Source organism: Calonectris borealis, chromosome 1, assembly GCF_964195595.1.
Source record: "Calonectris borealis chromosome 1, bCalBor7.hap1.2, whole genome shotgun sequence".
NCBI classification, from domain to species: Eukaryota; Metazoa; Chordata; class Aves; order Procellariiformes; family Procellariidae; genus Calonectris; species Calonectris borealis.
Window position 1 is genome coordinate 40,263,396 of NC_134312.1, and position 14,937 is coordinate 40,278,332.

Below are 14,937 nucleotides of genomic sequence, written 5' to 3' on the forward strand. Positions count from 1 at the left end.
TATCTGTCTTTCTTATAACATTCTCCTCTGTCTTCATAAAATATATAATATTTCAGGGAATTATGGTTGACCCTATCTATCTCAGAATGCTGTAATGTATCATCAGAAAGCATTAACCAGACAATCAGATGTAGTGGTGAATGTGCTTGCTATTAGAAAACTGTACCTCCTGCTCTGGATGAAGTACCTGTTGCAGTGAGTTGGAGTATATTCAGTTTAAACCTGTAGTAGAGAGAATGGGAAACATATGTAATTATTTTGCTTAATTGCTTCTTGCAGTGTTGCAGATTTACAGTAAAATGCTTAGCTTTCCTTTTTTTTTTTCCCTCCCCAAAGGAAACTATCCATCCTTTCGGAGAGAATAAAAATAGGAAGTGCTACTTGTGTAATATTTTGCAAATCAGGAAAGCTGAAAAATTTATTTTCTAGGGCAAGGGAATATAACACAAACTTTTGGAATAACTGCAAAGGACAATAAGATTTAAATATAAATGCAATATATTTGTGCTTTATATGTATGTGTATATATGTAAATATATTTATAAAAGTGTTTATGCAGGATTTTTGGCTAGTCACAAAAGTAATAACTGAATTGTCACTATCTTTCTACAGCAACTGTTAAGGCCTGTGCTGCTGAAGTGCAAGAATATGACAGTGATGGACAGAATGCAGCTTTGGAAAAATGCTTTCAAGCTCTAACATGGCAACCATATCAAACTTCTCAGTGGAACAGCTTATTTAACTCTAATTATGAAAAACTGTAAGCACTGATGTTTGCACTTGGAAAAAGTGATTTCTTGAGGGTTTTTTTTGCTGGTATTTTAGTTTTGTAGGAATAAATGATACATTTGGCATCCCTTGTTCTTACTGAAAATAAGACTGGAGAAGGAGGCATAGCAGGCATGATGGAATATGAATCTGCAGATGTGCTTTTAGGTGAACAGAGTTCCTTTATACCAGATTTGTAAGTGAGGTTTGTATAAGCTTCTCCACCTCTGGTTTCCAAACATTTCATGTGTCAGACTAGAATTAGAGTACTCTTTATATGCATTTTCATTTTTACACCTCTGAGAGGCTAAGAAGAAAATAGTGGTAGAACTAGTGATTGTAAAGATGTATTTTGGCTCCCATTTTGTCAGTAAAAATCGGATGGATTCTCAGACCCCATAAAAAATAGGAACTCAAGATGTCACTCAAATATGCCTGTACTTAAAGTTGCTATTCTTTCTTCTTGTTTTTGTAGACCTGCTGTAGGATATCACATTGTCACAGACAAAGGATTTAATTTTTCAACAACAGATGATGCCTTTGTGTGCCAGAAGAAGAATCATTTCCAAATCACAGTCCATATTGGAATCACTGGACATCCAAAATACATCAAAACTCGGCTGGGGGGGAAACCAATAGAAAAGTTTTACTTGAAAGCTTTTGGAATAAAGGCAAGTATATCTCCTCTTTGTGATTAGTATCCATAGAATAAGGTAAATAATTGAAATGAACTCTTTTCTTAGTCATTTTTGTCAAAGAACTGACAAAAGAGAACTCTTTTAAGTTACTAGTGACTTCTGTGTGGAACTCTTTTGCAAGGAAGTGGTGTTTTATAGATGCTTGTGCTGATATATGCTGAAAGACGTCATGTTTGTCTGTTTGCCATGGTTTTACTGACTTCCCTCTCTTTGGCTGAAATTTTGCTCCCTGCGTGGGCAGTGCAGGAGCGTCATCTGGTGTATAGGTGGCCAGTCTACCCATTGATCAAAGAGATGTGTTGAAAAAACCAATTCACAAAGCAAAGAAAAAGAATCAAATCTATTTTTCCTGAACAGTTCACATGTAGAAAACCAACAAAATTTCCCCATTTCTTCTTGCCAGGCTTTCCATTTTCATTTTAAGAACTGAATTCTTCTCAGCCAATATGGGTCCACAAGCTTGCATATACAGAAGTAGTAAGAAATTTTAATCTTTCTGAGAGATTTTACCAGGTTTCTTAGTTATTACCAAAATTCAGTGATTTAAAAGATCCATGTAACTCTTTTACAAGGTAGTTCCTACCAGTTTTGCTTAATGCATTCTAATGCAGAAGAAATTAGGGAATATTACTGTCATCTGTTCCCATCTGAAGCAAAGTGCTGCTTGGTACCATTCCAGAAAGGTACAGAAATTTACATTAAAATAATTTATGGAACTACCTTGCATAGGTTCAGTTCTCATGTTAAATATCTATGTTTATGCTTCAGGATAGAATAAGCCAATAACAGTCTAGATTCAGCAAGCAATTTTTCTTTTGCAAATTACTGCATAACTTTTCCTTTTTTTTTGCTTTCAAATTACATCCACAGAATGATTTGGGTCTTCAGACTAGCTGGAACACAGCACTGCCAGGTGTCAACTGATCAGGAGTCAATTCCCATGTTACTTTCTATACAGTTCCATAAAAATGAGAGAGATTTCACTGTTTCAGACACAATTTACCTATTAATTTCTATTGCAAATTTTATGCAATGTTTGAAAAAGCAATATTCTTGTTATTTTTGAAAATTCTTTTTTCTTTATAGGTGGAAGCTCCAGATCAAACAATTGCTATTGAACAGTCTCAGCCAGATCGAAGCAAAAAAACTTTCCATCCTGTTAAGTAAGAATTTTGAGAAATTTATTCCATTTTATTTCAGTACTTGATTGGTCGGAAATGTGAAGTAGTTGTTTCCTGGAAACTTATAGTAGCTGTAAGCCAATCTTCTGATCTTTATCGAAATTCCATTCTGGATGTGCACGTAGAATCACAGTAGTAATAGATACCTGGTCTCCCTTCATTAAGGAAAATTTTCAGCAGCTTTACAAACATGTTAAGTATGCCTGTCCAAAATATTTATATTCAGCTAGCAACACTGTTGTATAGTGTTTAAAGCTGTATGGCAGATACATTTCCCATCTTAAGAAATGTCAGTAATGTTCCTGTTGTACACAGGCATGAGATGTATTTGCAGTGCTTTTAAGGGGGAGTGCCTCTGCTAGAAATATACATGCAGCTTCTCCCTGGAACTCTCCGCTATTCTTCTGCATCTTAACTCACTGGCAGAATCAATGTTTGTTCTTCTGGCATAAGTGTCTTCTGTTGGCGCTGTTCTGTTCGCTATAAATAATTAAATAAGCCTTAAACCAGAAAAAGATAAGACAGTGTCAAGTTTGACAGGACAGTGCTGGGATAAAGGCTGCAATATATAATCTGCAAAAATGAACTTCAAGCTTGGGAGAAGAGCTTGATTTTCACTTAATTACCTCTATCATGGCATTTTTCTTCCTTTTGCATACTGAAGAATAGAGTGTGGGTGTAAATCGTTTCATGGGTGATGATGGTGTAGTTTTCATTTTATACCAGATGAGAACGCAGTTGGTGGACTGTTGTTTTCTCATGCAAACTCTTTATTCGTATTATTTATCACTTAAGGAGCAATGCCACTATGTATTTGAGACATAGGCCTATATTTTATACTTCCAGACATAAAAATTAGGTGCAGGTGAAAAAAGGGACAAGCAGTAAAATTTATTTATTTTAATGTGGACATTCAGATCCAATAATAAGCAATGTTACCCTTGGCAAGTAACAAATACCCATCCTATGGAACACATGCAGTTTTATTATTTTCAAGACTCTGTACAAACAGACCAAGAAACACAAGACTCCTATTGCTAAGAACAGTTTCCCACTGCTGATGCTTTATCCTGTTTGTTTATCTCCTTGACATAGTCACTGTTTTTAATGCATTTTTATAAACCAGGATTAACGCATTTTTACTGGGGTTTCTCTGTTTTTTTGTTTGTCAGTTTTTCTCAAAACTGTTTTAATGAGTTTGAGGAAATCTGGCTTGAGCCAGGTAGATCTCCAAATGCTTATTTCCCTGATCTTGTTTCCTTTTCTATTTTAGAGTTGATCTGCCAGGAGACCAGATAACTAAAGTGACACTGGGAAGGTTGCATTTCAGTGAGACAACAGCAAATAATATGAGAAAAAAGGGGAAACCTAATCCTGACCAGAGGTATTGCTGTAGCTAGTTGGCCTGTGTGTGTGAAGTGGAAAAGAGAAGGTCTACTTTAGAATGGAGCTGATGTTTGTGAAAAATCTCAGTGTTGCCAAATCCTGTGGTTTTTTAAATTTCAAATTCTGTGATACTTGGTATCTGCTTAAAGGCCTCTCTTCTAGAGTCACAGAATGATGTGAGAATAAAAGAAAATATTTCATCCTCATGGTTAGAGATTGTTTCAGGAAATCGCAGCCAGAATGTTGGCTGACAAAATCAGGCAGTCAAAAAACCAAATAATGATACTTTTCTTCTGGGGAAGGAAGGGTCTTCATCTTTGAGTCTTCATTACTTAAATTTGTCAAAATTACTGTAATCTTTGTTCATTTTCAGTGATTGTGGGGCTTGAAAGAGCATATTACTTGAGAGTGAAGGAAATATTTTTTCTTTCATATTGTAACATATATATTTAAAAAAATGTTCTGGCTATCTTTTTATGTATCAGTAATAGCAGTTGCATTTAAAACATTTTATTTTTTTCTGTGAAAAGACATTACTTCAATTATTATCTTGATTAAATCAATTTCAAATTAGATACTTCATGCTGGTAGTTGGATTGTATGCTGTCTCTCAGGACCAATTCTACCTACTGTCTGCAAATGTCTCTGAAAAGATCATTGTGAGGGTGAGTAGAAATTTATATTGCTTTCATGTGAAAAATATTTACAAAACTGTTTTGATGTTCACAGGAGACTATGAGGGGGTATTCTTGGGCATAAAAATTACCGTTGAATCAAAAAGATTGAGGAAAAAAAATTACAGTTGCATATTGTATGAGTATGTGATTATCTTTTATTTATCGGGATTTTAAAATGTTAAAAATAAAGCTATAGAGGAATTTAAAAAGAAATCTTGTTGTGAATTCCAATACAAAATACGTTGATTTTTCCAGATAGTTTTTTCTTTGAGGTGAAACAACTTCCTGCACTTGCCAGGAATTTGGTAAATGCTTTCATTGGCTAGATGTTTGATTTTCAAAGGAGGATGAGAATGAAAAAAAATGTAAGGAAAGAAGGTCCAGCAGCTCTAGGAAGATTAAGACTCATAGCTGCCCCTTTCCAGTGTGTTTCCAGAGTGTCCCAGGTCTTAATTTGGTGGTTGTAATATAGGTTTCAAAATAGAAAAAGGAAGAATTGGTCTCTCTTCCTCATGACCATTACTTTTCAGTCCTCTGATCCACATAAAATTTTTCTTTTAGTACTCAGCTTTAGCCTACAGTTAGAGTTAGGCTTGGAAGAGAGAAAAAACCTAGAGCTCTATTGTAACAGGAGCTGTGGAGGGTTAGGGTTAGGAGAGAGAGAAAGCGCGGAGCCCCAGCATGAGCGGGGTTGCAAGGGGACTACCAAGAGAAGGTGAGGGCTGCCAAAAGCTTTCAGTCCCGGTCCCTTTTTCGTCTGACCAATAGCTGGTGGTTAACATCTGAACTGGGCATAGTCTAGCGTTATGGCTATTTCTAGGGTGAAGATTATGTTTAGGGCTTAGAAAGACAGGAAGTGCATAGGTGCTGTGGGGGTGCTGCATAGGTGGTGGGGCTGCAAAGGATGGTGAGGGCCTCTGGAAGATTGCAGTCCAGTGAATTTTTTCGTGTGGGCCAATCGAGGAGCTGCTTCTTGTTTGCCTGGAGTCTTTCTAGTCCTTGGCTTATGGTGAGGAATGGGCTCGGCATTTTGTTTTAGAGTCAAATAAGACCGAGAGCTCTAGTGTGTTAAGTGGGGCTGGGAAGGGTCTCCTAAAGAAAGGTGAGGGCTATCAAAAGCTTTCAGTGCTGGCATCATTTTTTGTAGGCCATTGTTTGGGTCCTTTTTGGTGGCACATAATCTGTTTAGGATTATGGTTACAGCCTGGTTTAGCATTCGGGTTTGGAGAGAGTAAAAGTGCAAATCCCTAGTATGTGTGGTGTTGCACAGGGTTTTCCAAAGGAAGATGAGGGCTTTCAGACAGTTTCAGTCCTGACTCCTTTTTCATCTGGGCCATCACTTTGTGTCCTCTTGTGCCATAAAGCCTCTTCCTGCAGTAACAGTTAGGTTTTTGGAGGGCCATGTGGCCGAGAGCTCCTTTCTGGGTGGAGCTGTGAAAGGGCTTTGAAAGCAGTGTTTGGAGTTCAGTAGTTTTCTGCTCTGCTGAGAATTTTTATCATCCTGACCATTGCTGTGGGTTCTTTTATTTCAGGACACTGAAGCATTGTGTTTGTATCATGCCTGCATATTTAGTTCTTTTCGGTTTTTGTCCATTAATTTCCACAATACTGCTTTCGTCTGAATTTCTCTTTCTGCATGTAGCAGTGTTACAAATATCATCTTTTTACTAATTTGGGAAAGCTGTTGAATTTTCACATTTGACTCATCCTTGGGATTATTGTTACCTTATAAGATATGTATTTTTATGTAAGATTTAGAAATACATTTTTCTACTATTTTTAATGTTAGATTCTTTTGAAATTTCAATGAAGAGAGCTCCTTCGATGTGTGCGAGACAGTTTTTTAATAGGAATCCAGGGAATGAGATTTTGCAAACTTGGCCACTATTCCAGACAAAGAAAAAAGAAGGCTGTGATTTGAACTGGTGAAAATATCAACAGAAAAGCTGGAAAGAAAAAAAAGTAATTTTCCAGATGTCTGACGGGGCTTCAGTGGCAGGGTACAGTGAACCATCCACTGGCTACCGTAAAGTGGCAAAGCTGTGCAAATGCACTGCGAGAGAAAGCAGCTCATGTTCTGGCCCTTTATACACTCAAACACAACGTAAGAAAACTACCGGCTGAGTAGTGGTTATCAGGCATATCAGATCATGCTCTAATTGTGGCAAACGGTGATAAGTGCACAGCACCGTGCCTTGTAGATGGCAAAGCCTTGTGGAAGCCTGGCTTCTTTAAATGAGTGTGAACTTTTTATAGTGATCATACTCTTGTCAGAACTCAAATTTTAAAGCCTGAATTCAAAGTTAAAAAAAAAAAAAATAATAAAATAAATTACTGAAATCAAATGCCTTTTCTAATTATGCACACTACCTTGTTTTTATGGTGTTCTTTGAAAGACCCTGTTTCCTTGACAGGAAATTACTAATACGAGTTAATTTTAAACATTACAGAGGATTTTATGAACCACATGTGTTTAATCTCTGCCTTGTTTGCTCTTTTCTGATTTCCAGCCTCAGCTAAAATTTGCTGGTAAATAAATGGTTATGTGGCATAATGTCAAAGTTAAAATTTGGAAAGTTTTGGACATTGATAATTTAGCTTAAGATGATAATAAAGTAGAATTCAAGGGAAAAAGCAATGAGGCCAATGCTGTATGAGTAGAAACACTTACTTAGAAGTGACTCCACTCTGTTTTTTCCTGTTCGTGTGTTAGAAAAGCTCTTGAATACAATTTAAATTTTAAAGATCTGGCATTTCATTTTCCCTGAATTCCTGATGGAATAAGCAATAGTACATCTATGCTATACTATCTCTTTAAACACAATTTTTTTCTTCCAGGCATCTAACCCAGGACAGTTTGAGAATGACAGCGATGTACTGTGGCAGCGAGGACATGTTCCAGAGACAATAGTCTATCATGGTCGAGTAGGAATTAACACAGATGCACCAGATGAAGCACTGGTTGTCTGCGGAAATGCAAAAGTTATGGGCAGAGTCATGCACCCATCTGACAGCCGAGCAAAACAGAATATCCGGGAGGTGAGGGCTGTGGAGTATTTAGGGCATTTGTGTTTGCAGCACAACACATGTGTGGATCATTGTTCTGACATATGAAGCAGCTTCTTTATCCTGGGTGTGCTGAAATGCTGGCCTAAAGAAATCGGGTGTACCGCTGTGCTCTGTACAGCCATCGCCTATGGACTTTGGAAGAGGCTGACCATAGAAGCTGGGGATATCTGTGTAAATGGGAGTTGTCAGACGGAAGGGTAACTGGCAATACAAACACAAATAGCACTCTGCTAATGGGGAATGGGAAGATTGTCCATATTTTTCGATGCAAAGATTGGCCAAGTGCCCATGTCAGGCTTGTGGCTCTCTCACTGAAGTCCTAGATGCCATGACTATCCTTAATGTTTCAACATATGAATCTTGGTATTTGTCCAACTAGGTCGATACAAATGAGCAGTTGAGAAGAATAACACAAATGAGGCTGGTGGAGTATGACTACAAGCCTGAATTTTCATCTATTATGGGAATAAAAAATACCCATGAAACAGGTATTCAGTCAGCTCTGTTCCCATTTTTCATTAACTTCCACTGCTTCATTGTGCCATAGTTCCTTTTAACACCCTGCTATTTCATCCTCATTTCTTAGGATACTACAATTGCACACTTTTCTGTGTTTCTCTTGTGATATAAAAAAACCAAAATTAAGTATTTCTGGTACTTTTCCCACTTCTGTTTCAATTTTTAAAGATAGGAGGTTATTCTTCCAGAGGTTTAATGAAAATGAAGTAGAAACAATTTTGTTCTTATTGCAGAGAAATGGGAATTCTAAAGGTTTCTATTTGTTTTCTGTGGAATGGGAAAAAAAGAAGTGAAATCCTGGATTTTCCTACCACAGATAAATTGTAGATCATGTTTGGTCCTACCTGTAGCTTTTAGAATGGTCAACTCAAAGCACACAAGCAGGTTAACAGTATGCCACTGTGTTTCCTGACTTTAGTTTATCTTATCTTGTGAACAGGAATAATAGCCCAGGAAGTGAAGGAGCTTTTACCTCAAGCTGTTAGAGAAGTTGGAGATGTTTCTTGTAATGATGGAGAAAAAATAGAAAACTTCCTCATGGTTGACAAGGTATGGGCTTGAGAGAGAAAGTGGAGGTGTGTATTTAGACTGTTCCTTTTGTATATGGAGCTATAAACACACGCTATGCTTTATACAAAGCATTAGGCCTCCACATGTATTTACAAAAATAGTGTTTGGCAAATCATTGAGAAAAACTGAACCACCAGGTGTTAGTAAATGGCTGAATCTTTTAATGACAAAAAGTATTTACATTAAAATTTCGTTATAATAATAAATAAACGTACAATAAAAGAGAAGAGGAAACTAACTTTGCTGAATAAAGGTGGATAGCAATTTCATAGCATTGGTCCAACAAGTGGGACTCCAAAACATTCTTTTGTGTTTAAGTGTTTAAATTAATTAAGTGTTCCAGAAGTGAATTAAGCAATGATGGCATTCTATTTGTTAGATAAAAACATCCTTACTCTAACCTTGGTGTAATCATTTCATATCAAATACAAATGCTAACTCAGTGTGCTCTGTGGCAAGGTATTTTTGGCCATCTGAAATCATTACTATTGCTGCAAAATCATGTACTATAAAATGTTTATACCACACAAAGTAATTACCATGCTCATAGATTGGAAACAGTGCCTTTGTCTATTGTCCTGTGCTCTCTTCCCTTACTTTTCCTGTAGAAATAGGACTGCACAGGACTGTCAGTCACAGAGTCCAGTCACACATGACTGCAGACAATGCTTGGCCACAACATTGCTTAGCGTGGCCCCTCTGTTGTGCACTGGTTCACTGCAGGTCAAGGACTGCTTCCCAGCTTTTTCCCGCTTACAGCTGATAATGGGAAGAGGGAGGTTTTACAGATTGGTAACCTTGACTTGTCTGGATGATGTCATGAACACGATCCTGTATTCATTATAATCATGCGTTCTTTCATTATTCTGTAGAAAACACAAGTTTACACCACCAAACTTGGAGAAAATATCTATAAAAAATACTGCATTTCACTTGTCTTCTTTTGATAGGCTACAAATACGTTAAATTCATAGGTTAAATCTGCTAGGCAGTGTTCCATATAAAGGAATCATGAATTAGACACTTTAAATAAAGTTGTGGAAAGAGCACTTTCTAGAGATACTGTTGAAAAGGAGACTTTTAGAAAATTTGCTGTATTTGATCAGGGTTCCAGCCTGTAGCTGATTTCTAGATGCTCACGGAAGAACAGTGGTGTTAGATAGCGACACTAGGTTCATTTTGCCTGTCAGCCCTTCCTGTTACATTGTGTGACAGCTGCAGCATCATTTGCATTTTTGAGCCCCCACGAAACTGCTTTGGGGTAGTCAGTTTTTTTCTGACAAAACTTTAGATTGGACAATTGAGCTTTGGATTTATAACTCTCTGCTGAAATATCACACAAAATACCATCTGTACCCATCATGTTCCCTTTCTCCTCTGTAGCTTGGGTCTCTGGACAACACTTGCCAGGATGTCTTCCAGGGATGTGACCTAGCTAACGGAGAAAGCAGGGCGTGATTCTTGGATGTGGCCCAAGCAGGAATGAGTTGTTACAGCAATGGCTTATTTGCTGCTTAGCATTTTCTTGACTACTTGGCTAGGTCTGGGATCACTTCACAAACACTTTGGCATTGTTTTAATACAGTTAGGTAAATCTGGGCTTTCTCCTCTTTCTCCTAACACCTGTGGCAGAGCACATGAATGTCAACTCTGTGACCTTTGGGGTGACAGGGGCAGGAGAGATCTGTGTCTAATAGTTTAAGATGTATATTGAATTCAGAGATTTGGAACATCTGATGTCCAGGTGGAACATCTGCTTTAGATGTCCGGAGCTCCCAACTCCAGAATAGCTCAGCACCTTAAGTAGTAAATGGACATTGCTTCATATCTTTGCTTTCAGTTAGGCAGTTGGTGAGGCCTTGAACTTTGTTATCTCACATTCCAAGTTTAGTTCCAGATTAACAGGATGTTAGCCGGTTTGGTTGTGTTTCTTTGTCAGTTACCTGTTTGGAGCTGTTGAACTCTGTAAAATTAATTGATTGCATTACACATTTGAACCAGGCTCTGCTACTTTCTAGAGAAATGTCTCAACCACGTGGAAATTTGCTATTTTGGGACAAGAATCTTTCTTCTCAATCGCACTGTCCTCAGTACTTTTTCATCAGTGAGGCAGTAAAACTCTAATCAGTCCTTTTTTCCCGAAGAAAGTATTCCTTCATTTTGCCAGATGAGCCATTTTCTCAGCTAGTTGAAGTCATCTAGAAGAGATTCACGCATGATTTGAAGAGAATGGAAAGGACAGCTGCTACATATCATTGATATGAGGACAAGTGACCATATAAATGATTTCACAGTTCTAGGCACATAAGGTTATTCTGAAGTTACTTTTTAGTTAAACAGGCTGTTGGTCTTCTGGCAGTAGAGAAGTTTGCAACTTACCACCGATACCTGTGATCTGGTTTTGTTTATACAAAATACTGTCTGTTTTTGTGGAATGCAGTTACCTTCAAAAGAAAGGTGTATGTGGCATTTACAACGTGAAAGGCAAAACTCTGCTTTTGCCTTACTTCTGCATGACTTGACTAGACTGGAACACTTAGCAACATTAACTGCAGTAATAGCTTCATCCAGGGTTTAATGGTATCAGTCTGGTTGTACATTAGTATGAGAAAGCCGTTCTTTCAAACACAGCAAAGAAAGTATGCTGTTACCATGCTCCTGCAGTGGATCAGTAACCATTTTTGGCTCAGAAATGGGTAAAATACTTATTACCTGGATGGTTGTCCTGAGGGCTTCTCCAGCAGCAGATTGATACCTAGATGATAAGCAGGGGGTAGAAGAATAGAAGGCTTTTCCTGGGTAAAATATTAAGGAGTAAATAGAGGGTGTCTGAACTGTGTAAGTTGCGGAGCTGATCATGGTATTAGAACTTACAGGACTCCTGTAAGAGGCTGGAGAGATTGAAGGGGAGAACAAAATATTATGCCATCACAGCTTGACCTTTGGTTTGGATCTTTCCCTGTCTCGCTGATTCCTGTGTGATTCACATTATGTGTACAACATGGATGGAAACTCTGGCTTGTCTGAGCCAGGTTAGTCAATCCTGTAGGTAGATGGTTGGATATACATTTTGCTAAGGGAAATCTATGTTCAGCTGCAGCACTACAAATCAAATAGGAGATGCCTGTTGTGACAGTGTTAAAGTTTAAAATTAAACACAGTATGAAGGTAAAATACAGTTTAAATTCTTGGTCTACAAAGCCCTTCAGCTTCTTCAAATTTTTCGGAAAGTCCTCATTTTCAATTTACTACAAACTGAACATAAGCAATTTTTACAATCTAGCAAAAGGGTTTTATAGTCATAAGTTCATCCCATTTACAGTAGAGATAACTTGTGTTTGCATTTTAAATATTCAATGTGTCCTTACATAGGTGAATTCTGTACTCATTACTGCTTGTTACATCTGATTGAATATACTGTATCTAATTTTGTCATTGTTTTGCTTCTCAGGATCAGATCTTTATGGAGAATGTTGGTGCTGTAAAGCAGCTTTGTAAACTAACCAACAATCTTGAAGTCAGAATAGAAGAATTGGAACAGTGGAATAGGAAACTGGCCAGGCTGAAACGGATGAGCAGTTTAAAGTCAACAGTCAGTGAAGAGAGCAAAGTCAGGTACCTCTGTCTGGAATGTTCTCTGATAGTTGTCACAGAAATTGGTAAAGTGGTCTCTGTGGTAGAAGTGAAAACCAATTTTGCTTGACAGTGGAGTTCAGCTCATTTCCAGCATTTAAGTTGGGCAAAAAATGCAAATTCCTCATATTTTTTAACTCACTGACAAAATTAATATTTGGAATGGCTGTTAAATTGCAGTCATTTTTGTGATTGCTTCCTTTGCATAAAGCAAGAGTAGATTATGTCCAGTTACAGCCCTGGAGCTTGGAAATTGCTGCTAAGAGAAATCTGCAGAGCTTCTTCTGCAAGAAAGAATCTTCATTAGTGCTTTAGTGGAAGTGATGAGCATTTTCTATTTCTAAACCATTTCCCCAAGTTTTCTTTGAAATCAAATGTAGCATTTAATAGCATTCACCTGAATGAGTTAACTGGAGGCCTTTGTTCTTGAAAATGAATCTGATGACACTTTTGCCTTTCTCTTTTTAAATGTTAAAATTGCAAAAGCAAATGACATTAACACCCTATTGAAAATGTCTCTTTTTTCATTTATTAGTTGCTGAAGCATTTGAATGTTAAAGAGATTTTTGTCTCTAGCAGGTATAGTCGAGCTACTAGTCTTTTGTCATCAAAAAAATCAGTCCTGCTAAAATCCAGCAAGGTGAGTGAAATTAAATATATGAAATAAGCCTATGAGAGAGTTTTTGTAAGTGCTGAAATATTGATGAAAGCTTTCATGTTTCTAAATATAGAATCAAATTCCTTAGCCAGAATTATTTAGTGTCATGCTAGAATCTTAAAAACTATCTGTACTGAGATAGAAAATACATGTGAGACGCTTCCACTTCTTGCCTACACATTGTGTGTGTGAGAGTAGATCCATGCTGTGTGATGGTGTGAAGGAGGAGACCTCATCAGAAGAGAATTGCTGAGCCTGTAGGTGCGCTCACATGGTGCAGTGCAGCCTTACACAGAAATGCTCGTTTCGGTTTGGAAGTCTGCACAGTGATAATTCTTCCTCAGCTTTCTTCCTTGGATGAGTCTTTCACTGTGATTTGCAGTTAGCATCTCCTGTTTTGTACTGGATAATGCTGTCTTTCAGGTGGTTAAGACCTGGATAGGATGTCGTTGCTATTGCTAAATGACTTCCTCTTGCCCATATGTTGGTATAGAAAGAGACCCCTTTTCACGGGGATTGAATGAGTTAGGGAATATATATTGACCTTTTTCAAGACAGTCTTCCTAGGCTGCTAAGTCCTGTTCTCTAAGATGAACCAATGCTCATTTGCCTACCTTGCTTTTGCCAGTACCAAAGAGCAAGAGAAAATAATAGGTCAAATGTTCTTTATTCCATAATGATAATCAAATGCTCCATCATCTGAGATCATCCTACTTGTTTGTAAAGTGCCTTTCTTCTGTATTTACACCAGATTTAACATGGTCTGAGCATATACTAAAAGCTGCTCATCTTTTAGTTCTGGCCACTGCTTACTGAGTTCTTCATTTGATTTTGAAATACTTCAAGAGTATGAAAAATGGCACCCTTTCTTCCTGTGTAATGTTTGTGTCCCCAGACTATCAACAGTGTGCAGTGCACTCACAGTTTTAGGGAGCCTTTCATTACTTAAGTTTTTCTCTAGACATTGACCCCTATCTAAGGTTGACTTGTACAATTCCTCTGAAAGAAATAAGGTTAACTTAAAGTCAGACTAGTGTAGTATTTTTTAATCTAGTTATGTGCCACTTAAATTAATCAAACATTTTTTTTTTCTAGGTTTGTTTGTCAAAGAGGAAAGAGTCTTGCTCCATGAAGATCTTCCGGGTGACTATAATAGCTTTGATTGCTATTATGGCACTATGGTAACAATTAATTATCAACAAGTTGACTTGTTTTTCCCTTCCCCTTTCTACTTATCTCATCAGAAAGAAGATTGCAATTTTTTTCTTCTTCTCACCCTTCCTACTCAAAGAACACAGTGTATTACAATTAACAGTGAATATACCTGGTAATATTGTAAAGTTGAAATCATTTTAGAAAAGTGAGATACTCATGTGGTGCACACGCTAATCTCTGTCCATGTCACAATGTATGGTGCACCTTGAATGTATCTCGCTGGCTCGTGCTACAGGTCCGAAGCTGGACTCGTGAGACTCTGCATGTTTTATGCAATCATTCTGTGCCTAAGTACAATTTCTGATGTACAGAGTGATTCTGTTGTGTGAAATGAAGCTGGACTTGTTCCCAATGCGGTGGGCCGTCCTGTGACTCTGAAAGTTTAACTTGTGACATTGGACTTGTGGAAAGGAAAGTATGCTCTGGACTTTTGAGATTGCCATTTTCTGTTTCCAGTCCCAAAACCTGTGGCTTACAATCTCTCTGTGAACCGAGTACTTTGAACTGGTGTTGTCATTTTATTTACAATGGAAAACTGACCATATTTTGTGTTGAATTTAGCT

At 37.6% G+C, this 14,937-nt stretch overlaps 1 protein-coding gene across 1 annotated transcript in view; it reads left to right on the forward strand.

Annotated features, from left to right (window-relative positions):
* Positions 1-14,937, forward strand: part of MYRFL (myelin regulatory factor like) — a 39,860-nt gene that overhangs the window by 11,313 nt on the left and 13,610 nt on the right. Inside the window, exons 6-16 of the mRNA XM_075149821.1 lie at positions 613-760; positions 1,244-1,439; positions 2,553-2,629; positions 3,921-4,031; positions 4,608-4,698; positions 7,549-7,749; positions 8,159-8,267; positions 8,738-8,847; positions 12,320-12,483; positions 13,078-13,141; positions 14,255-14,340. Coding sequence (XP_075005922.1) covers positions 613-760; positions 1,244-1,439; positions 2,553-2,629; positions 3,921-4,031; positions 4,608-4,698; positions 7,549-7,749; positions 8,159-8,267; positions 8,738-8,847; positions 12,320-12,483; positions 13,078-13,141; positions 14,255-14,340 — 1,357 coding nt within the window. The remainder of the gene's footprint in view (positions 1-612; positions 761-1,243; positions 1,440-2,552; positions 2,630-3,920; positions 4,032-4,607; positions 4,699-7,548; positions 7,750-8,158; positions 8,268-8,737; positions 8,848-12,319; positions 12,484-13,077; positions 13,142-14,254; positions 14,341-14,937) is intronic.